The 24,767-nt window shown below is 46.2% G+C and overlaps 2 protein-coding genes across 2 annotated transcripts; both read right to left on the bottom strand.

The window, feature by feature from the left end:
- Window positions 1-2,687: 2,687 nt before the first annotated feature.
- On the bottom strand, window positions 2,688-12,233 carry LOC117739241 (gastrula zinc finger protein XlCGF57.1-like). The gene is made up of 3 exons (XM_034545535.1): window positions 11,690-12,233; window positions 4,479-4,646; window positions 2,688-4,436 (listed from the first exon to the last, which is right to left on the bottom strand). The coding sequence occupies exons 1-3, from the start codon at window positions 11,880-11,882 to the stop codon at window positions 3,310-3,312; spliced, it is 1,488 nt and encodes a 495-aa protein (XP_034401426.1). The 5' UTR covers window positions 11,883-12,233; the 3' UTR covers window positions 2,688-3,309.
- A 10,457-nt stretch (window positions 12,234-22,690) lies between these two features.
- On the bottom strand, window positions 22,691-24,537 carry LOC117739342 (gastrula zinc finger protein XlCGF57.1-like; the record flags this gene model as incomplete). Its single annotated transcript, XM_034545695.1, has 1 exon — window positions 22,691-24,537. A coding segment is annotated over one exon (1,509 nt), but the record flags the coding sequence as incomplete, so codon positions are not given.
- Between the last annotated feature and the right edge of the window lie 230 nt (window positions 24,538-24,767).

The raw sequence follows: 24,767 nt of genomic DNA, 5'->3' as shown, positions 1-24,767 counted from the left end.
TAACCTCACATCCAGGACATGGTCTAACCTCACATCCAGGACATGGTCTAACCTCACACCAGGACATGGTCTAACCTCACACCCAGGACATGGTCTAACCTCACACCCAGGACATGGTCTAACCTCACACCAGGACGTGGTCTAACCTCACATCCAGGACATGGTCTAGCCTCACACCCAGGACATGGTCTAACCTCACACCAGGACATGGTCTAACCTCACACCCAGGACATGGTCTAACCTCACACCAGGACATGGTCTAACCTCACACCCAGGACATGGTCTAACCTCACACCAGGACATGGTCTAACCTCACACCCAGGACATGGTCTAACCTCACACCCAGGACATGGTCTAACCTCACACCAGGACGTGGTCTAACCTCACATCCAGGACATGGTCTAGCCTCACACCCAGGACATGGTCTAACCTCACACCCAGGACATGGTCTAACCTCACACCCAGGACATGGTCTAACCTCACACCAGGACATGGTCTAACCTCACACCCAGGACATGGTCTAACCTCACACCCAGGACATGGTCTAACCTCACACCAGGACATGGTCTAACCTCACACCCAGGACATGGTCTAACCTCACACCCAGGACATGGTCTAACCTCCACCAATCAGCTTGTAGTTCCTTCACTTCGAGCTAAACACTCAAAGTCAGACTGTTTGCTGTGCTGGCTCCTCATTGGTGGAACGAGCTCCCCATTGACATCAGGACAGGAAGTCTCTACAGACTAAAAACACATCTTAGTGACTACACCTTGAATAGAGAAGGTAGAGCCGTAGTAGCACTCTAGTAGCACTTAAATGTCCCTTACCGAAAGCACACCTGGAATAAAAACATTTAGCACTTGAATGGCACTTACCTATGGTATTACCTATGGTATTACTTATGGTATTACTCGTGGTATTACCTATGGTATTACTTGTGGTATTACTCATGGTATTACTTGTGGTATTACTCATGTATTACTCATGGTATTACTCATGTATTACCTATGGTATTACTCATGGTATTACTTGTGGTATTACTCATGTATGACCTATGGTATTACTTATGGTATTACTCATGGTATTACTTGTGGTATTACCTATGGTATTACTTGTGGTATTACTCATGGAATTACTTGTGGTATTACCTATGGTATTACTTGTGGTATTACTCATGTATTACTCATGGTATTACTCATGTATTACCTATGGTATTACTTATGATATTACTTGTGGTATTACCTATGGTATTACTTGTGGTATTACTCATGTATTACTCATGGTATTACTCATGTATTACCTATGGTATTACTTGTGGTATTACTCGTGGTATTACTCATGTATTACCTATGGTATTACTTATGATATTACTCGTATTACTTGTGGTATTACCTATGGTATTACTTGTGGTATTACTAATGTATTACTCATGGTATTACTTGTGGTATTACTCATATATTACCTATGGTATTACTCATGGTATTACTCATATATTACCTATGGTATTACTCATGGTATTAGTCATGTATTACTCATGGTATTAGTCATGTATTACTCATGGTATTACTCATGATATTACTCATGTATTACCTATGGTATTACTTGTGTATTACTTGTGTTATTACTCCATGGTATTACTCATGGTATTACTCATGTATTACCTATGGTATTACTTGTGTATTACTTATGGCATTACTCATGGTATTACTTATGGTATTACTTATTACTCATGGTATTACTTATTACTCATTGTATTACTTATGGTGTTACTTGTTACTCATGGTATTACTCATGTATTACCTATGGTATTACTTATGGTATTACTTGTGTTATTACTCCATGGTATTACTCATGTATTACCTATGGTATTACTTGTGTATTACTTATGGTATTAATCATGGTATTACTCATGTATTACCTATGGTATTACTCATGGTATAACTCATGGTATTACTTGTGGTATTACTCATGTATTACCTATGGTATTACTTGTGCATAACTTATGGTATTACTCATGGTATAACTCATGGTATTACTTGTGGTATTACTCATGTTATTACTCATGGTATTACTTGTGTATTACTTATGGTATTTTTGTAGTTTAACTTTTTTGAAGAAATGTTACTTTCTTGATTCTTGTAGTTCTGAGTTTGGACTCATGGTTTTTACTTATTGTAAGTGTCTTTGGATAAAAGCGTCAGCTAAATGAAATGTAATGTTCTATTAGATTTTGTATATATATATATAAATAAATATACTGAATTGTATGAATAACATGTCCTTAAATGTTAAATATTTAATTACAAAGTAGAAATGCGTGTTTGATACTGTTTTGCATTGAATCATTATGGTATGTTTGCTGAAATTGATTGGATGGCCCTTTAAAAAATAAATTCCTCCTGCCGCCACTGGATATGAAGAGTTTACCGACTTCAAAGTGTTTGAGATGATTTTTGGGGCGGTTGCAAAAAAAATAGTCTGGAGGGTTGAAGACAAGCTGCCATAATCAATACCAAGTAAACCTAGAAAATAACAACACGACAAATTATACAAAAAAACTATCAGTTATCCTAACAAACAGAAATCTAAACCAAATAAACAAACAGCTAGAATAATTAAACAATACTACTTGTGAATAAAATAACAAAATACTAACATCAAACAAATAGCTCCTACAACAGGTATTACGAACAATATCACTTTAATCAATACAAATGTATTGTGATTAAATATCAGTTTGTTTTTAAGGACAAATCTTAATGTGAAACATATCCATTTAATAGGAGAACAATCTTTCTCTCTAAAATATAGAGTAGAAATGTAAAGTCATGCCCTTTAAAGTCACGTCTGTGCAGCCTCGGTTCCCCTTTAGAACCACGTATCAGGAACATCCCTCATGAAGAGTGTGTCGTCAGTAAATCTTCAGTTATGGAACACAATTGCAATTTTTACAGTGAAATAAAATCAAATAAGTCATGAATTTAAACCAGAGAGAAAATGTTGCTGAAGAGAAAGAAAGTTAAACACTTTACATTTTTTTGGATTAATATAAACATGACAATACATCACATATGAGCCAATATCATAGAAGCAAGCTTCATCTTAGCTGAATAAACTGTATCAGCCTATCAGTTAAGTGTTTAACCAGGTCTCATTTATTTCTGATGCTCTCACAAATACAATGGTGAGTTTTTAAATAGCAGAGACAAGAGAATCTTTTATAGCAAACTCAACGACTAACTAGTTTTTCCCATGTGGACTTTAAATGTCGTTTCATACTGTTCTGTGTTGTCAATTTTTCAACAACTAAATGCTTTCTCCCCCCTTGTGGAGATTGTTGTGATAGTGTAGGTGTCCCTTTTGTGCAAACACTTTACCACAAACTGAACAACTAAATGGTTTCTCCCCTGTGTGGATGAGTAAATGTCGTTTCATATTGTGCTCTTGTGGGAATGCTTTACCACACACTGAACAACTAAATGGTTTCTCCCCTGAGTGAACAATTGCGTGTTGTTTCAGAGCTTGTGCTCGTAGAAATACTTTACCGCACACTGAACAACTAAATGGTTTCTCCCTCAAGTGGCCAGCTAAGTGTCGTTTCAGAGTTAGCTCTTTTGGGAAATGGCTATCACACATGAAACAACTGAATGGTTTACCCCCCGTGTGGATAGTCATGTGTATTTTCAGGTTTCCCTTTTGTGAAAATGTTTTACCGCAAACTGAACAACTAAATGGTTTCTCTCCTGTGTGGACAAACATGTGATAGTTCAGTCTTCCCTTTTGTGAAAATGTTTTACCACACACTGAACAACTAAATGGTTTCTCCCGTGTGTGGACAGTCATGTGTGTTTTCAGGTTTCCCTTTTTTGAAAATGTTTTACCACAAAGTGAACAACTGAATGGTTTCTCCCCCGAGTGGACGGCCATGTGTCTTTTCAGAGCACGATGTAGTTCAAATCTTTTGCCACAAACCGAGCATTGAAATGGTTTCTCTCCTATTTTGGATTCAGTGTGTTTCTCCAGACGTCCCTTGAGGTCAGAGATTGCAGCACATTCAGACAACCTAATTGATGCATTTCCAGTATTACAGTCCACTTCACTTACGTCATTGTTTTGCAGATGATTTAAATCTGACTGAGGTTCCGGAGTCTCCTCCCAATATCTACTGCCATCAGTCTCACCAGCAGCTGGTTGTGAAGGACTCATTGGATCTGAGCTGGATCTCACTTCCTCTCCACCAGCTTCTGTTTTAAAATGCTCTGCTTCTCTGTTCTCAGTATGTGAGAACTGAGCTTCCTCCTCACTCTTTACAGGACTGAATGAGAACCTGATACCAGCCTCCTCCAGGCCTTGAAGCTGCTCTCCCTCCTGACTGGTCCAGAGTTCCTCCTGTTCCTCTTTAATGATTGGGGGGTCTGGGTCCTCCTGTTCCTCTTTAATGTGTGGGGGGTCTGGTTCCTCCTGGTCCTCTTTAATGTGGGGGGGCTCTGGGTCCTCCTGGTCCTCTTTAATGTGGGGGGGCTCTGGGTCCTCCTGGTCCTCTTTAATGTGGGGGGGCCCTGGGTCCTCCAGGTCCAGACTGAAGATCCAGTCCTGCTGCTCAGGGGGAACCTCTTCTTGAACCACCAACAGCTGCTGGAGGTCTGTGGAGAATAATAAAATACATTCATACATCTGAGAAACCTCAAACAATGAAATACAAGCCTATATAATGATGATCATGAAAGATGAAAACTGATTCTCTTTGTCGGTGAGTTAGACATCGTGTAAAAATATAAAATATCAACTGCACGAAAACGGTCACCAAATGAAGACTGGGGCTGCAATTGTAGCGTTGTGGCTGGTAGCGGATTAAAAAATATATTAATTAATATCGAAATATGTTACTTTAATTAATATTTAAATTATGAACCAAGATTATGCCATAAAACACCATTAGTAACAGAAACTACACTGAGATTACCAATTTTGGAAGATTAGGGAAAACTTCCAAATTTGTTAATAATCACTTAAATTAAATCTCAGGGTAAATAAAGAGTTCTTGTCATGAAGTACAGCGACCAATTATTTTAATAACTGGCTTGTTCATATTGGGCTTAGGAGCTTAAAACTCATTTGAACGTTTTATTGATCCACCTGATGGCGCCGATGGGCAGAAGGAAGGTAGAACTGAACCAAGTGGTCAAAACTGTGATTAAATCTGAAGAGACGTGGAAAGAAGGAACCAACAATCTGGAATTAACCCATTAAGAACATGATTGAGGCGAAAACACGTACGGTAATAATAATAAACATTTAAAGAATATAAGAACAGTAGGTCCTCCAACGAAGTCAGTACTCGGCCCTAATAATAATAACAAATATACATTTTCATTACATACAATATGGTTAAAGTCATTCATGAACCAACCTCCTTTTTTTGACCTTCAAGGACTGGTTTGCGCTGCTGACACCATATATATATATATATATATATATATATATATATATATGACACCCTATACAGGACTGTCTCAGAAAATTAGAATATTGTGATAAAGTTCTTTATTTTCTGTAATGCAATTAAAAAAACAAAAATGTCATGGATTCATTACAAATCAACTGAAATATTGCAAGCCTTTTATTCTTTTAATATTGCTGATTATAAGATAAGATAAGATAATCCTTTATTAGTCCCTCAGTGGGGAAATTACAGGATTACAGCAGCATTGCTCACAGTAATAAGTAAAACAAGTAGTATAACAGAATTAAGATAAAAGAGTAAAAAAACAAGAAGAATATTATATATATAGACGGAGTAGAAATAAAATAAAGTGGATAAAGTGTATAAAATAAATTTTAAAAAAAAATTAAAAATGTACTTAAACGTATTAGTATTGCACAACTGGGCAACTGGGCTAAAGTGCTGTTCAGTGCGAAGTCCAAAGTGTTCAAGTGTTTGTGGCCTACTGGGAGCTCAGCTTGTTGTGCAGCCTGACAGCAGCGGGGAGAAAGGACCTGCGGTACCTCTCCCCCAGACACCGGGGATGAATCAGCCGGTGGCTGAAGGAGAAAGGACCTGTGGTACCTCTCCCCCAGACACCGGGGATGAATCAGCCAGTGGCTGAAGGAGAAAGGACCTGCGGTACCTCTCCCCCAGACACCGGGGATGAATCAGCCGGTGGCTGAAGGAGAAAGGACCTGCGGTACCTCTCCCCCAGACACCGGGGATGAATCAGCCGGTGGCTGAAGGAGAAAGGACCTGCGGTACCTCTCCCCCAGACACCGGGGATGAATCAGCCGGTGGCTGAAGGAGAAAGGACCTGCGGTACCTCTCCCCCAGACACCGGGGATGAATCAGCCGGTGGCTGAAGGAGAAAGTACCTGCGGTACCTCTCCCCCAGACACCGGGGATGAATCAGCCGGTGGCTGAAGGAGAAAGGACCTGCGGTACCTCTCCCCCAGACACCGGGGATGAATCAGCCGGTGGCTGAAGGAGAAAGGACCTGCGGTACCTCTCCCCCAGACACCGGGGATGAATCAGCCGGTGGCTGAAGGAGAAAGGACCTGCGGTACCTCTCCCCCAGACACCGGGGATGAATCAGCCGGTGGCTGAAGGAGAAAGGACCTGCGGTACCTCTCCCCCAGACACCGGGGATGAATCAGCCGGTGGCTGAAGGAGAAAGGACCTGCGGTACCTCTCCCCCAGACACCGGGGATGAATCAGCCGGTGGCTGAAGGAGAAAGGACCTGCGGTACCTCTCCCCCAGACACCGGGGATGAATCAGCCGGTGGCTGAAGGAGCTGTGCAGCGCTGCCAGAGTACCCTGCATGGGGTGGGAGGTGTTGTCCATCAGGGACGATAGCTTGGCCATCATCCTCCTGTCTCCCACCACCTCCACAGTATCCAGAGGACACCCCAGCACGCTGCTGGCCTTCCCCACCAGTTTGTCCAGTCTCCTCCTGTCAGCTGCTGTGATGCCGCTGCACCAGAAGACCACTCCATAAAAGATGGCTGATGCCACCACCGAGTCGAAGAAGGTCTTCAGGAGTGCTCCCTGCACCCCAAAGGACCTCAGTCTCCTCAGCAGAAAGAGTCTGCTCTGTCCCTTCTTGTAGAGTGCATGAGCGTGGTCAGACCAGTCCAGTTTATTGTTCAAGCGAACACCCAGGTACTTATAAGACTTCACAATCTCAATGTCCAGTCCCTGGATGCTCACTGGTGTTGGAGGAGAGCGTTTACCCCGGCGGAAGTCCACCACCAGCTCCTTGGTCTTGCTGGAGTTGATCTGGAGGCGGTTCCGCTGGCACCATCCTAATAAGTCCTGGTTCAGTTCCCTGTACTCCCTGTCATCATCGGCCGAGATGAGGCCGACGATCGCAGAGTCGGCAGAGAACTTTTGCAGGTGGCAGTTGGCAGAGTTGTGTTTGAAGTCCGATGTGTAAATGGAGAAGAGGAATGGAGCCAGAACGGTTCCCTGTGGAGCCCCTGTGCTGCAGTACACCCGATCTGACTCACACTCCCGTATCCGTACATACTGTGGACGGTTGGTGAGGTAGTCCAGGATCCATGCATTGAGGTGGTGTTCCACCCCGGTCTGCTTCAGCTTGTCCCTCAGGAGCAAAGGCTGAATGGTGTTGAAGGCACTGGAGAAGTAATGTAACATGACTCTCACAGTGCTTCCAGCCTTTTCCAGGTGAGAGAGGCATCTCTGCAGCAGGAAGATGACGGCGTCATCCACCCCGATGCCAGATTGGTAGGCGAACTGAAGTGGGTCCAGGGATGAGCTCACCAGGGGGCGGAGATGGACAAGGACCAGCCTCTCCAGGGTCTTCATCAGGTGGGATGTCAACGCCACCGGCCTATAGCTGTTGAGGTCCTTGGGCTGCGGGGTCTTTGGTACCGGTACCACGCAGGATGTCTTCCATAGCTGTGGTACTTTCCCCAGCCTCAAGCTCAAGTTGAAGATGTGCTCCGCTATCCCGCACAGTTGGTCTGCGCAGGATTTGAGGAGCCTTGAGCTGATGCCATCTGGACCCGTGGCCTTCCTCACCTTGATCCTCCTCAGTTCCTTCCTCACCTGGTGACGGGACACGCTGGGGGGTGTGGTGCTGTGTGGTGTTGGAGTGGGGGTGGGTTGCCGGTCGTAGAGTGCTGAGTATGAGTATGAGAGGTGTGAAGGGGGGCCGAGTGCTGTAGAAAGGGGGGAGGTGCAGGGGGAGGGGGGGCAATAATCCGCAGGGGGTGCAAAAGATGGGGGCTGCAGCGGCCGCAGCAGGGAGGTCTGGGTGGGGGGAGGGGAGGATGGCTGGTCAAATCTGTTAAAGAAAAAGTTCAGATCATTCACCCACTTATGGTCCCCCTCAGGCTGTTTGTTGAGCCCCTTGAACCCTCCCTGATCTCCACCCTCAGCTCCCTCTGCACAGTCCTCAGCGCCTCCTTGTTGCCAGATCTAAAGACCCTCTTCTTCTCCTTGAGGAGGGCCTTTATCTTTGGAGAGATCCAGGGTTTGCCATTTGAGAAGCACCGTACAGTCCTGGTGGGTACGGTGTTCTCAACACAGAAGTTGATGTAGTCTGTGATGCAGTCGGTGAGACCGTGAATGTCTTCCCCATGGGCATCACTGAATACCTCCCACACAGTTGTCTCAAAACAGTCCTTCAGAGCCTCCTCGGCTCCATCGGTCCATTGTCTAACTGTGCGGGTCACAGCTGGCTGCTTCTGTGAAAGAGTGGTGTACACAGGCAGGAGGTGCACCAGGTTGTGGTCAGATCGGCCCAGGGGAGGGAGAGGTGATGATGAGTATGCCTCCTTGGTGTTGGCATAGAGGAGATCCAGTGTCTTATTGTCTCTGGTGTGGCATGTGACGTACTGGGTGAATGTGGGCAGAGTGGAGGACGGAGGGGCATGGTTAAAGTCCCCAGAGAGAAGGAGGAGGGCATTGGGGTGTTGTGTCAGCAGCCTGCTCGTCGCTGAGTGGATGACGTCACAGGCCGCTTCAGCGGCAGCAGAGGCGGGGATGTACGCAGCCACCATGATAACATGTGAGAATTCCCTTGGCAGATAGTATGGCCTCATGCTAACAGCTAACAGCTCAATGTCCGTTGTGCAGGTCTGCTCTTTAACAGTGATGTGCCCAGAGTTACACCATCTATCATTAACAAACACTGCCAGTCCTCCTCCCTTCCTCTTACCGCTCTCCACTGTCCTGTCCGCCCGTATGATGCGGAACCCGTCCAGCGTAGCGTGCGTGTCCGGAATTAGCTCCGTTAGCCAAGTCTCCGTGAACACCATGAGGCTACACTGCCGGTATTCACTCTGATGGCGAGTTAGCGCCGCTAGCTCGTCCATCTTGTTGGAGAGAGACCTCACGTTTCCCATGATGATGGAGGGTAGGACGTGTTTGTAACGCCTTCTCCTGGCGCGACGTTCCGCCCCCGCCCGGCATCCACGTTTCTTCCTCCTCAACTCACGGGGAACATCGGGTCTCTCCACGGGTAGTAGCACCGCCGCGTCCCGGAATGCCAACAGTTGGTCCCTTGAAAAAACAACAACTGGACCATGGCTGCATGCTGGGTCCCCAGACACGGAGGTGAAAAGTTCAATTAGCAGCAGATAGACCACGACAAGCTTGACGTGTCTAGCTGCCATAATGTACCGATTAGGAACGGTAACTAATATGACAGGGAAAAAGCGACAAGAAGTAACAAAATAACATAATGTAAGAAAAAAAAACTAGGTAGTGAGCTGGAGCTACTGTAAAAGGCAGCCACACGAGCGGCGCCGATTGTTTTTAGGATTATGGCTTACAGCTTAAGAAAACTCAAATATCCTATCTCTAAATATTAGAATATCATGAAAAAGTATACTAGTAGGGTATTCAACTAATCACTTGAATCGTCTAATTTACTCGAAACACCTGCAAGGGTTTCCTGAGCCTTGAAAAACACTCAGCTTGGTTCAGTAAACAAAATCACAAGTATGGGGAAGACTGCTGATCTGACTGCTGTCCAGAGGACCATCATTGACACCCTCCATCAGGAGGGTAAGACACAAAAAGACATTTCTCAAAGAGCAAGCTGTTCACAGAGTGCAGTGTCAAAGCACATCCACAAAAAGTCTGTTGGAAGGGGGAAATGTGGCAGGAAACGCTGCACAACCAAGAGAGATGACCGCAGCCTTAACAGCATTGTGAAGAAGAGTCGCTTCCAGAATTTGGGGGAGCTTCAAAGACAGTGGACTGAAGCTGGAGTCCAGGTATCAAAAGCCACTGTTCACAGACGTGTCCGGGAAATGGGCTACAATAGCCGTATTCCCACGGTCAAGCCACTTCTGAACTCAAGACAACGGAAGAAGCGTCTGACTTGGGCTATGGAAAAGAAGCACCGGACAGTTGCAGAGTGGTCCAAAGTCCTCTTTTCAGACGAAAGCAAGTGTTGTATTTCATTTGGAAGTCAAGGCGCCAGAGTCTGGAGAAAGGCTGGAGAGGAGCATATCCAAGTTGCTTGAAATCCAGTGTGAAGTTCCCACAGTCAGTGATGGTTTGGGGAGCCATGTCAGCTGCTGGTGTTGGTCCACTGTGTTTCATCAAGTCCAGAGTAACTGCAGCTGTGTACCAAGAGATTTTAGAGCACTACATGCTTCCGTCTGCTGAAAAGCTCTATGGAGATGAGGATTTCATTTTCCAGCATGATCTGGCACCTGCCCACAGTGCCAGAACCACCAGTAACTGGTGTACTGACCATGGCATTACTGTCCTCGATTGGCCTGCCAATTCCCCTGACCTGAACCCCATAGAGAATTTGTGGGGTATTGTGAAGAGGAAGCTGAAAGACACCAGACCCAACAATGCAAATGAGCTAAAGGCCGCTATTGAAGCATCCTGGGCATCCATAACACCTCAGCAATGCCACAGGCTGATTGCCTCCATGCCGCCGCATTGATGCAGTAATCCGTGCAAAAGGATTCCCAACCAAGTACTGAGTGCATTAATGGACATTTTCAAATGTTTGATTTTGTTTTGCTGTTATAAATCTTTTTTTTTTTACTTGGTCTGAGGAAATATTCTAATATTTAGAGATAGGATATTTGAGTTTTCTTAAACTGTAAGCCATAATCAGCAATATTAAAAGAATAAAAGGCTTGCAATATTTCGGAATGCATGACATTTTTGTTTTTTTAATTGCATTACAGAAAATAAAGAACTTTATCACAATATTCTAATTTTCTGAGACAGTCCTGTATATATATATATATATATATATATATATATATATATATATATATATATATATATATATATATATGACACCCTAGGCTTACAGCTTCAGGGGGTCCGACCGACACAAACACTTGAAGGAAACATGGTGCTTCAGAACAACCCCATAATGACGTCGTGGACTACTCATCATATTCTACACATTGGTACAATACAGCACGATGGTCGTTTAGTGAGGCTACTGTGATTGACAGGTCGCTGCCACGACCAGAGCCGTCTACGTCACTCCTCATTCCAAATATGGCATCGTCCGTTCATTGGAAGAAAAGAAAAAGAAAACATGGCGGCGGCCGTAATCCAAGATGGCGACGGCGAAATCGGTAAGCGAGTCCGTAAACCAACGGATGACGTCACCATAACTACGTTATATGATTGTGATGAACATATTTTAACACGCCGCACGTTCTCATCTACTTTCATGAACCAACCTGCTCTTTGATTCCGGACTTCCGGGTTGAACACGGCGTCCAGAAGTTTCCGTTGTCGCTCGTTCTCCTCTCTGGAACTACAAAGTTCCTCCTCGTACTCTGCTATGGTTCTTTCAAACAGCCCAAATATCTCTTGCGCAGCCGCAGTTAGTCGCTGGTTGACTAAACATCTCAGCATTTGGACTTTAGACATCTTCACACAACGACAGAAACGTTTCCTCCACACAAACTCCGTCACAAAGCCCGTTTGCTCTCCTTTAAACTGGGACTAGCGCTGTGTTGCTGACTTCCGTCCCCGTCGGTCTGTTAGCATGCTAAGCTAACTTGAATATCTTTGTAGGCTACCGGGAGATGAGTCCGAGGAACAACATCCAGAAACAAAGGTGAACCTCTAGAAGTCCATTCAGAGGTTTATCCAGACATACAGAGACTCTGCTGGATCAGGACTGAAGGAGCTAACTGACACTTTAGCAACGCAACAACGAGACGACAATGTTGCTGCTGACGGCGGCCGCCATGTTGCTAATGGAGGAACATCCGGGTCAGCTGCCGCTTGCGGAGTCACCTTCAAAATAAGAGCCTGAGAAGCTTCTCCGTGGCTTTCATCAGACTTTGTGGGTAATGTACAAAATAAAAGTCCTTAAATGTATAAAAGCAGTATATCCTTATTGCAATCTTAAATTAACTTCCATATTTTCAATATGCTAGTGAGGTGACGTTCCACGTCCCTAGAGCTAGTCTATGCTGCCGGCGATCGGCCCGCCCAGGTCTCCCGCCTGGCCCGCCGCCCGGTCTACATAGCACCCGACCCCGATAATTCTCCCTGCGGGTGGTGGGTCCACAGGGTGACTGCTGCTCCATGTTGTTCTTTCGGGCTGAGCCCGACCGGGCCCCATGGGCGAAAGCCCGGCCACCAGACGCTCGCCGACAAGCTCCCATCCTGGGTCTGGCTCCGGGAGGGTGCCCCAGTTTCCCTTGTCCGGGCAAGGTGGCTACAATCCGTGGGCTGCTTATCATCAGGGTTTGTTGAACCCATCTGATCTGCGGCCGTATGTCTTGGACACTCGGGTGAAGAGAGGAGCAGAGCTGTCAACTGATCACCACCTGGTGGTGAGTTGGATCAGAAGCCGGGGGACTCGGCTAGAGAGACCTGGCAAGCCCAAACGTGTAGTGAGGGTGAACTGGGAACGTCTGGCAGAGGATCCTGTCCGGGAGGTCTTCAACTCCCACCTCCGGAAGAACTTCTCACAAATCCCGAGGGAGGCTGGGGACATGGAATCCGAGTGGACCTTGTTCAAAGCCTCTATTGTGGACGCGGCTGCTCGGGGCTGTGGCCGGAAGGTCATCGGTGCCTGTCGTGGCGGCAGCCCTAGAACCCGGTGGTGGACACCGGGGGTGAGGGAAGCCGTCAAACTGAAGAAGGAGGCCTTTCGGGCCTGGCTGGCCCAGGGGTCTCCTGAAGCAGCTGACGGGTACCGGCGGGCCAAAAGGGCTGCAGCGACGATGGTCGCGGAGGCTAAAACTCGGGCATGGGAGGAGTTCGGGGAGGCCATGGAGAAGGACTTTCGGTTGGCCTCAAGGAAGTTCTGGCAAACCATCCGACGGCTCAGGAAGGGAAAGCAGGGTCTACCCCAGGCTGTTCTCAGCAGGGGGGGGGAACTGCTGACCCGGACTGGGGACATCGTCGGGCGGTGGAAAGAGCACTTTGAGGAACTCCTAAACCCGGCCAACATGTCCCCCGGAGAGGGGGCAGCGCCGGAAGACTTTGGGGTGGATTCACCCATATCCCTGGCAGAGGTCGCTAAGGTAGTCAAAAAGCTCCTTGGTGGCAAGGCGCCAGGGGTGGATGAGATCCGCCCTGAGATGCTGAAAGCGCTGGACATTGTTGGGCTGTCTTGGTTGACACGCCTTTTCAGTGTCGCATGGGGGTCGGGAACAGTGCCCATGGACTGGCAGACCGGGGTGGTGGTTCCCATCTTCAAGAAGGGGGACCGGAGAGTGTGCTCGAACTATCGTGGTATCACACTGCTCAGCCTCCCGGGAAAAGCTTATGCCAGGGTGCTGGAGAGGAGGCTCCGACCGCTTGTCGACCTCAGATTCAGGACGAACAGTGCGGATTCCGTCCCGGTCGTGGAACAGTGGACCAGCTCTTTACCCTCGCAAGATTACTGGAGGGGTCCTGGGAGTTTGCCCAACCAGTTTACATGTGCTTTGTAGACCTGGAGAAGGCTTTCGACCGGGTCCCTCGGGGGTTTTTGTGGGGGGTGCTGCGGGAGTATGGGGTGCCGGACCCGTTGGCACGGGCCATCCGGTCTCTGTACGCCTGCAGTAGGAGCTGTGTTCGTCTCCTCGGTAGTAAGTCAGACACGTTCCCGGTGGGTGTTGGCCTCCGCCAGGGCTGCCCTTTATCACCGGTCCTGTTCGTGACCTTCATGGACAGGATATCTAGGCGCAGCCAGGGGGCGGAGAGGATCCGGTTCGGGAGTCTCGTGATCGCCTCTCTGCTGTTTGCGGATGATGTGGTCCTGTTTGCCTCCTCGGACCGTGACCTCCAGCATTCACTGGGGCGTTTTGCAGCCGAGTGCGAAGCGGCAGGGATGAGAGTTAGCACCTCCAAATCTGAGGCCATGGTGCTCTGCCGGAAACCGGCGGATTGCTCCCTCCAGGTGGGGGCAAACTGCCTACCCCAAGCGAAGGAGTTCAAGTATCTCGGGGTCTTGTTCACGAGTGAGGGTAAGGTGGAGCGGGAGATCGATAGGCGGATCGGTGCGGCTGCAGCAGTAAAACAGGCGCTGTACCGGTCCGTCTTAGTGAAGAGGGAGCTGAGCCGGAAGGCAAAGCTCTCCATTTACTGGTCGGTCTACGTTCCAACCCTCACCTATGGTCACGAACTCTGGGTCGTGACCGAAAGAACGAGATCTCGGATACAAGCGGCCGAAATGAGCTTCCTCCGTAGGGTGGCCGGGCTCAGCCTTAGAGATAGGGTAAGGAGCTCGGACATCAGGGGGGAGCTTGGAGTCGAGTCGCTGCTCCTTCGTGTCGAAAGGAGTCAGCTGAGGTGGTTCGGGCATCTAGTTAGGATGCCTCCTGGACGCCTCCCATTAGAGGTTTTCCGGGCACGTCCAACTGGTAGGAGGCCCCGGGGAAGACCGAGGACACGCTGGAGGGATTATATCTCCCGGCTGGCCTTGGAACGCCTCGGGATCCCCCAGAATGAGCTGGAAAGTGCTGCGGGTGAGAGGGAAGCCTGGGTCGGCCTGCTGAACCTGCTGCCACCGCGACCCGACCCCGGATAAGCGGGTGATAATGGATGGATGGATGGATGGATTTTCAATATGTAACAGTGGTGTAAAGGACTTGGAAAGATACCACTTGAGAGATTGTTTTATTTAATTTTTCTTGTTCATCGTTAATTGTTATAATCACACACTTTTATTATAATAAATAAATAAAAGTTAAAGTTTTTATTTTATGTTTTATTTTGTATTTTTATTCATTGTTCATCATTTATTATTATAATTATTGTTATTATTATTATTGTTATTTATTATTCTACAAATATAATTTACCATTTTGTCACATATTACAATACTGAGTTACTTTGAAGACAAACACTCGTGTTTCATGCTTTCCAATATTAAACCAGATCTGTTATTATGAATTGTTGATATTGCTTTATTTTTGTACTTTATATTTATTTGTAGTCTTATAAAAAAAACATCAAATTATAATAATAAATTAAAGCTGCGAGCAGCATTGATCGGGCCCTCGACAATTCACGCACGTCGAGGGTACTTGCTGGACGCCGGTTCGCGCGGCAGAGTGTCTTTGACTGTCGGACCAAGCGTCCATGAGTTACAGGTTTTTTTTCCTGATTTTTACAAATTAATATTTGTAGAGGGCACTATCAAACTCTAAATTAAAGTCAAAGCAAATGACAATACTGTTTTGTTAACTTTCATTCAAGTCCAACTACATCAACATGGCACTATCATGCAAATATTTAGTCAAAACGCCACCTACAGGGAAACCATGGCAATTTAGCCTGGAATTAAAAAGAAATTAACGGAAAGATCACACAAAACTCAAAATTGCCGACTTCTGGTACAGTTTAGAGCAGTTATTTTTAAATCAATATGTGTTACATACTCCTACCAAGTTTTTGATGTTTATCTCAAACCTACTGCGAGAGCTGCTTTTTGGACTGACATTTTTAAGGATTAAAATCATATCATACAACTACATTTAAGACAGTATATGTGTGTGCTAAGTTTGGGTGTGTTTTGAGCATGTTTAGCCCCCCAAAACCTCTTTGCCTTCATGGCAAAGTGTCAATGTCACGGCAACAGCCTTGCACGAAACAAGATTTTGAAAACCTTTAATCACCAAGGATTTTAGACCACTGACCACATTTGAAGCCTATCCGATGATATGCCTCGGAGGAATGGGCTAAATTATGAAAAGAATCACACCGAAATCAAAATGGCCGACTTCCGGTACAGTTTGGAGCATGGTCCCAAGAGACTTTCTTTTTCGTCTACATGTGTTACATATGCCTACCAAGTTTTAGATATGTAAGCCAAACGTAGCACTGGGGCTGCTTACATTAATATTTGTAGGGGGCGCTATGACTAGAATTCGAATTAACATATGGATGTCTTCAGTATGTCATGACCTGTGAGAAATATGGAGCAGATTACATAATGTATGGCCAAGTTAAAAAAAAATTCCATTTTCATGGCGAATGGTGTTCTTTGCCCTACACACAGTTTTATATTTTTGAAATCCTTTCATAATTTTGACTACTAAGGTCTCAAGATCACACTGCTCGACGTTGGAATGAATCGGGTTTAAGCTCCAGGAACAGTACACTGTTTTACAACTCGCCAAAGCGTAAGGAAAAGTTAAAAAATGTGCCACTAGGTGGCATATAGATGTCTTCAGGGTCAGTATTTCATGCCATATAAAAAATATGGAGCAGATTAGATTATGTATGGCCGAGTTATAACAACTTACATTTTTATGGAAAATGGCATAACTTTGAAAGATGTCCGAACGCACAAAGTTTTATATTTTTAAAATCCTTTGATAACTTTTCATTGCAGAGGTCTCTAGTACACATAGACAGATTTTGGAATGAATCGGGTTTAAGCTCTAGGAGGAGCTTGCAATTTTGAAAAAAACACGAAAAAAGGCTAAAAATGGCGATATTGAGAAATTCACTGCAGCGCCCCCTAATGTTCAAATATTATGAAAAAATCAGGGTAGGTTAAGGGATACAATTTGAACATATGCTAGTAATTTGGTGAGGATGGACAAAGTTATTTGGAAGTTATGGGTCTTTAAATATTAGGCCACGCCCCCTAGATGTTAATTGGCCTATATTTTCTGAACGCAGCGTCATATCAACAATCTTTTCATAACCTCAGATGACATTGAACCTATAATGAAGCTCCGAACTTTTCGTGAAAATCGGACCAAGGGTTTAGGAGAAAATGGAAAAAACTTGTTTTTTACCAAATTCAAAATGGCGGAAAATCTAATTAGGCGCATTTTATGGACCCCCTGAACATATTTGTAGAGCAGGTCCAAGTGAACATGTGTAAAAAATTTCAAGTCAATCGGCCATTGCTGGAAAAAAGTATTAGCTTTTCCAACACAAGGGGGCGCCACCGAGCTAATTTTTTCGTGTTTTTTCCGAAACCCCAATCAGATAAGTATTTTCACCGATCCTGATAGGTGTGGGAATTTTGAAGTATGCAACTTTAGGCCTAGACCCTCTTTTCCCCTTGCAAAGTGCCAGCATAAGAATAATAATAATAAACATAGCGAAAACAATAGGTCCTCGACCGACTACGTCGGGTCTCGGGCCCTAAATACTACTACTCCTACTGACTCTACTACTAATACTACTGACTTGACATATTATAATTGTAGCTGCGTTTCCTCCGGCGTTGTTTGTTGTTAGAGCTGCAGACACAGTGTAAGTAACCCAATTTGTGTTTTGGTTTTGGAAACAGTTTGTCAATCAATTATGTTATTTGTGTTGCAAATAACATAACATAATAACATAAGCAAGATGTGTCTTGTTTCCTGTTTTGAGAGAAGATGCTTTTATTTTGAACGCGGCTCGTGGAGTTAAAAAGGAAGTTGCATTGTGTGCGGATTTAATGTAACATTTACAGCAACTATGTCCGATTTAAAGAAACAACAAAGACGGTAAAGATTTAGCACTCCCCTGAAGAGGCACACGGTTAATTTAAATGGTAATGAATGTAATAACTGTGTATGTTTTAAGGACATTAGCGTAACCGTTGGATTTATATGTGGATGCTATATTAATGGTAACAAAGAGTAAGCTAACACATAATTATCGTTTTGTGCCTTTGTACACACCTCTTACGTTGGTTTTGGGAATTATTAATAAAACTAAAATCACCAGTCAAGTGCAAGACCATCTGTCGGAGGGGTATGCTCCAGTAACAGCTTCACCTGCTACAACACACTGCCTGTGGAAGAAAGACGGCACGGCCACAGAACAGTCAGCAGCTAGCGTGATGGTCAACGGAAGCTGTAAGGAAAACTGCATTCAAAATGGAGGACATAAAGGAGCAGATACAGAAGCTAAAAATGGAAATTCAAGAAAGTAGAGGCTTACTACATCTAGAGGATATGAAGGCATTTCCCTGGCATCCAACACCATGTAAAGAATCTCTAGTTATCTTTGACCGAGACTTGTCCTTTAACTCCACGTTAAGCAAATCTCAAGGATTGCATTTTTTCATCTACGTAACATTTCAAAAATCAGACACATCTTGTCTCAAAAAGATGCAGAAAAGCTGGTTCACGCGTTTGTTACTTCCAGACTAGATTACTGCAACTCCTTATTATCAGGCTGCTCTAATAAGTCTCTTAAGTCCCTCCAGTTGATCCAGAATGCTGCAGCTCGTGTACTCACAAAAACTAAGAAAAGAGATCACATGACTCCTGTATTAGCTGCTCTGCACTGGCTCCCTGTAAAATCAAGAATCACATTTAAAATTCTTCTCCTCACCTACAAAACCTTGATTGGTGATGCACCATCATATCTTAAGGAGCTTGTAGTACCATATTGCCCCACTAGAGAGCTGCTCACTAAATGCGGGGCTACTTGTGCTTCCTAGAGTCCTAAAAAGTAGAATGGGAGCCAGAGCCTTCAGTTATCAAGCTCCTCTTTTATGGAACCAGCTTCCACTTTCAGTCCTGGAGGCAGACACAGTCACCTCATTCAAGAATAGACTTAAGACTTTCCTCTTTAATAGTGCTTATAGTTAGGGCTGAATCAGGTTTGCCCTGGTCCAGCCCCTTGATATGCTGCTATAGGCTTATAGGCCGCTGGGGGATGTTTTAGGATACACTGAGCACCTATCTCCTCTTCTCTCTCTCCTTATGGATGAATTTACATCTCTCCATTGCACCTTATTAACTCTGCTTCCTCCCCGGAGTCGTTGTGACTTCACGTCTCATATGGTCCATTGGACCTGGAGGTGTCTGATGCTGGTGAGCCGGCCTCCCATTGGCCCTGCTGATGCCCCGCCCCCCCTCCTCTCTACCTCCTTCTGTTTCATGGATTGGAGTTCCATTCATACATTGTCATATTCATGTAATGTGTTTATGTAACTCTGTTCATCTGGTCACATGACATCTATTCTTCTGTCCATCCGGGGAGAGGGATCCTCCTCTGTTGCTCTCCTGAAGGTTTCTTCCCTTTTTTCCCTGTGAAAGGTTATTTTTGGGGAGTTTTTCCTGATCCGAATCTGGTGGATCATAGACTGCGTACAGCCCGAATCCATCATCGCCTGATGTGTACCCCCCTGGATTCTTACCAGAACGCGGTACGTCGCTCCTGGACCTGGGGAGGGTGTTGGAGAGCCAGGAACCCGCACCGCTAACACTCCTGCCCTGGTGCTTGAGGGACTCCCTGTGGGCTGGGAAGGGTGCCGGTGTCAGCTGGGATCGAAGGTTCGGTGAGCCGGGGTGAGGGTGCCGACCGCGGAGCCGGCACGGGCCGCGCCAGGAGCTGTGGTGGGCGCCTCCTTCGCCGGGCGGGCATCTGCCGGGATGTAACCACCGAACGACCGCTGTCCCCTTGACTGCCGGTATGCACCTCCAGGTGGTCGTCCGCTTGGGTGACGCCGGTTTCCAGCGACGTGGGGTGGTGGCATCGGACCCACGCCGATGTTCTGGCTGGCAGCCCCCCCACAAAATGCTCCAGGACGATCTTCTGCACCATCACCTCCCCCGGCTGTAGCCATCTGACTGCGGCATCACTCAGTTGTTGCGTGTAAGCGAAGGGCCGGTCCTTGGGCCCGTGTGGCCTCGCGGAACCTCCGCCAGTGGTCCTCCGGGGTCAGACCCAGCCGATACATCACGGCCTTACATGCGTCTGTAACGCTGCCAGGGAAAGTGCCAGGGCCGCTGTCTGCACCTCCCCGGTGAGCAGCGGCAGGAGACGGATCGCCCACTCTGCCGATGGCCAGCCACACGCCTCCGCCATCACCTCAAAAGTCTCTAGGAAGGACTGTATGTCATCCGCCGCTGTCATTTTGTGCAGCGCAACACCCCCTCAAAGTGGAGGCCTCCACCTGGTACCGTTCCCTGAGGAAACTCCCCTCTGCAGCTAAGCCTAACCACGCCCCGCCACCACACTCGCATTCTGCAACGAAGTAAGAAAATCAAGTCGTGCACCTTCTACAGTGAGTGAACAGGAAAGTGCTGAACATATCATAATCCAAGATCTGCAAGGTCAAACATACGATAAGGAAATCAAGCTGTTAAACAAAGGAAACTACAGCGTTGCAACAAACTGCATCACCTTGATGTGTTTATGGACACAGATGGTATCCTCAAGGTGGGAGGAAGACTCCGCCCCTCATCCCTTTGCCGACTCGTTGAACCATCCAATTGTCATCCCCAAAGAACATCACGTGACAAAGCTGATAATAGCTCACAGCCATGAAAGGCATCAAGGAAAAGGCTTTACCATTAACAAAATCAGATCCAATGGATATTGGATTCCTGGAATGAGCGGAGCAGTTAGAGGCGTGTAGAGGCCCCCCCGCCCCCCCTTTCACATATTGTGGTATGGGCTGCTTCGGTCCTTTTGCCACTAGAGAAGGACGGAAACAGCATAAACGATACGGGCTACTCTTTACTTGTTTCTGCTCAAGTGCCATTCACATCGAGATGTTGGAGGATTTGGCACTAACTTTGTAGATGCAAAGAATGAATTCAAGGCAGCTCTACAAGAGATGAACACACAGAGACTCAAATACATTTCTATCACAGAAGCAGTGTCATGAACGTGCCCCACTCCAGTCATGCAGGCGGCGTGTGGGAGCGCCAGATAAAGACTGTCAGGAGTGTTCTGAATTCCACTCTAACACTTCCCCATGGCAGACTCAACGACGCTTCACTCCGAACTCTCCTCTCCGAACTCAAAGCTATGGCCAACAGTCAATCCCTCACTGTGGATTACTTAACCAGTCCCGACAGCCTGGATTTAAACTATAACAGAGTTTATTTATCTTAACAATAATCATCAAATTAAATAATAGTATTTTACAATTACAAGCATACTATCTCAAGCAATAACCAAGTGAGGGGTGTGTGTGTGTGTGTGTGTGTGTGTTAGTTTGAAAAGAAGAAACAGAACAAGAAGAAAGCACTCAAAACAAGGCAGATCCTCTCCGCAGCAGTAAAGTACAGTAACTGTAATTGTCTCACACAAAAGCCGCGACAGTGGACCGATAACTGATGAAGTACAGTCTCAACAAAGGTCAGCAGCGTGGAACGCTATTACAGCAGCTACAAGCACAACAGTTATGTTACACAGAACTAAACAGGACTCGGCGGTCCGTAAAATACCCAATGACAAGTTAACAGGACAGTTAAAGTTAAGCAAAACAAACAAGGTGACCTCTCTGCCAGATAATAGCCTCGTACTGGAGATCGCTTCGTAGTGGTTACTGGGTTTTTATAATAATATTAGAATAATAATGCATCTTATTTGGAGGCGCCTTTCAAGTCACCCAAGGTCACCGTACAATAAAATAATACAGGATGATACATGAATAATACAGATGCGCTCGTGAGAGTCGAACATAGCGCCATCCAAAGCAGCAGACCAAAACCCCACATGATGTGAGATCGGGAGTGACGCAATCCAACGGCAGATGGTCCAGGTGATCATGGCGAAGCCACAGAGGCAGTGCAGCTGGGGCAGAGGAGTGGAGCGTGCCGGTAGTAGCTTCGCTGGAGACGGGAAAACCAGTTGGATGGCGTCGGAGATTAGCAGCAGGCTAGCCAGTCGGCAGTTGGACACTGGTGGGTATGGGTATAGAGGCGGCGTCCTCCGCGTTGACAGCAGTCCGCGGGCGCAGGTGAGCGTCCAGGAGAGCCGGCATTGTGACAGCGGACCGGTCCGAACGGGTGTGCTTCGTGGGGCACACCAGAGCAGGCTGTCCAGCCACAGAGTGCGGAGACTGGCTAACGAGTGGCGAGGTATCGGACAGGTAGAGACTGTCCAACTGCTGTTTCGGTGTTGGTTGAGCCAAATCCAGCAGACGGATTTCAAGTCCAACATTCACACGAGACAATCCTAATTAATCAATACGAAACTTAAAAAAGAAAAAACGAAAACAGTGGAGGCGGCACGGCAGCAACTTGCCAGCGGACCCGAGCATCACTGCAGCGGCAGTTATAAAGTTGTCCAGTATTGTCCAGGCGGCAGCGGTGGAGAGCATCCAGCAGGGAGTCGGCCGGCCCGTTGGCAGCCGCCGGCCAGCAAGAGACTGTCGGCTAGCCAGCAAGAGACTGTCGGCTAGCCAGCAAGAGACTGTCGGCTAGCCAGCCAACGCCAGTTGACCAGATCGCAGTGGTGGAGAGCAGGAGCAATCACAAAAATAATCCAAGATTTGCAGAATAATTAAGTCAGAAGAATGGCTACACTGTTAAATAAAATTAAAAATAATTAAAATGAATGTTAAATTGTAAAAAATGTAGAAAAAAAACAAATAAAAACAGTCCTAGACTGCGTCCCCGTTGCCAGGACAATAATTGTGACTTGTTCAGCAGAGTTTCTCCTGCTTAGGACCGTGACCACGCTCTGTCAGCCCAGTGGGCAGCAGTCAGGATGAGTCAGGACCTCTGAGTCTGAGGCCATGGTTCTCTGAAGGAGATCGGTGGATAGACTCCTCCCAGTTCGAGGTGAGTCACTACCCCAAGCGAGGGAGATCCAGTATCTCAAGGTCTTATTTACAAGTGAGAGAGTGGAATTAATGTCAACTTTACCAAAACATCTAAAGGGAGTTATCTCCTGTATGAAGTCTCATGTGTCTCTTCAGATGGTGTCTGTTCGTGAAACCTCTATCACACTCTGAGCAGCTGAAGGGTTTCTCTCCTGTGTGAGTTAACATGTGTTTCTTTAAATCACCCCTCTGTGTAAAAGATTTCTTGCAGACTGAGCAGCTGAATGGTTTCTCTCCTGAGTGCGTTAACGTGTGTTTCTTTAAATCTCCCCTCCGTGTAAAATATTTCTTACAGACTGAGCAGCTGAAAGGTTTCTCTCCTGTGTGGATTTTTATGTGTCTCTTCAAACCTCCACTTCCAGTGAAACCTTTACCACACTCTGAGCAGCGATATGGTTTCTCTCCTGTGTGGATTAGCATGTGTGTCTGTAAAGATGATTGCTGTGAAAAAGCTTTATTACAGACTGAGCAGCTGAAAGGTTTCTCTCCTGTGTGGATTAATATGTGTCTCTTCAGACCTCCACCTTCAGTGAAACCTTTACCACACTCTGAGCAGCTATACGGTTTCTCTCCTGTGTGAGTTAACATGTGTGTCTGCAAAGATCCCCTCTTTATAAAAGATTTTTTACAGACTGAGCAGCAATACGGTTTCTCTCCTGTGTGAGTTAACATGTGTGTCTGCAAAGATCCCCTTTGTATAAAAGATTTTTTACAGACTGAACAGTTGAAAGGGTTCTCTCCTGTGTGACATCTCATGTGTATCTGTAAAACTCCCCTATATGAAAACGATATATTACAGAGTGAGCAGATGAAAGGTTTTTCTCCCGTGTGAATTACCATGTGTCTCTGTACACTTGCACTGTGTTTAAAAGATTTTTTACAGACTGAACAGCTGAAAGGTTTCTCTCCTGTGTGGCTTCTCATGTGTGTCTTCAGACCACCACTTTCAGTAAAACCTTTCCCACACTCTGAGCAGCTGAAAGGTTTCTCTCCTGTATGAACCATCATGTGTCTCTTCAGACGTGATTTGCGCTTAAAGCTTTTTTCACAGACTGAGCATTTGAACATTTTCTCTCTTGTGTGGATTCTCATGTGTTCCTTCAAATCTCCCTTGAGGTGAAATCTTTCCCCACATTCAGAGCAGCCTAATGGTTTCTCACCAGAACTACATTTTGAGTCACTGACATTAACTTCCTCATTATTCAGAGAGTTTAAACCTGACTGAGGTTCTCTGGTCTCCTTCAAATCATCACTGACATCAGTCTCAGGTTCAGAAGAGTCTCCAGCCTTGTCATCAATATCTGGTTCTGGAGGTCTATGTGGATCGGAGTTCCTGTCTGGTTCTGGTCTTCCAGAATCCTCTCCATGAGCTTCTGTTTCCATCTGTTCAGTTTGTCTTTGATGAAGCTGAGAAGACTGAGCTTCCTCTTCATCATCTTCACTCTTCACAGGAGTTAATGAGAACTTGATACCAGCCTCCTCCAGACATCCCTGCTCTCCCTCCTGTTCCTCTTTAATGTGTAGGGGCTCTGGGTCTTCCTGTTCCTCTTTAATGTGTGGGGGCTCTGGGTCCTCCTGTTCCTCTTTAATGTGTAGGGGCTCTGGGTCCTCCTGTTCCTCTTTAATGTGTGAGGGCTCTGGGTCCTCCTGGTCCTCTTTAATGTGTGAGGGCTCTGGGTCCTCCTGGTCCTCTTTAATGTGTGAGGGCTCTGGGTTCTCCTGCTCCAGACTGGAGCTCCACTCCTGCTGTTCTTCTTTTACCACCAACAGCTGCTGGAAGTCTGTGGAAA

The sequence above is a fragment of the Cyclopterus lumpus genome, chromosome 11 (genome assembly GCF_009769545.1).
Source record: "Cyclopterus lumpus isolate fCycLum1 chromosome 11, fCycLum1.pri, whole genome shotgun sequence".
NCBI lineage: Eukaryota > Metazoa > Chordata > Actinopteri > Perciformes > Cyclopteridae > Cyclopterus > Cyclopterus lumpus.
This window is presented reverse-complemented; position numbering and strand designations above follow the sequence as displayed.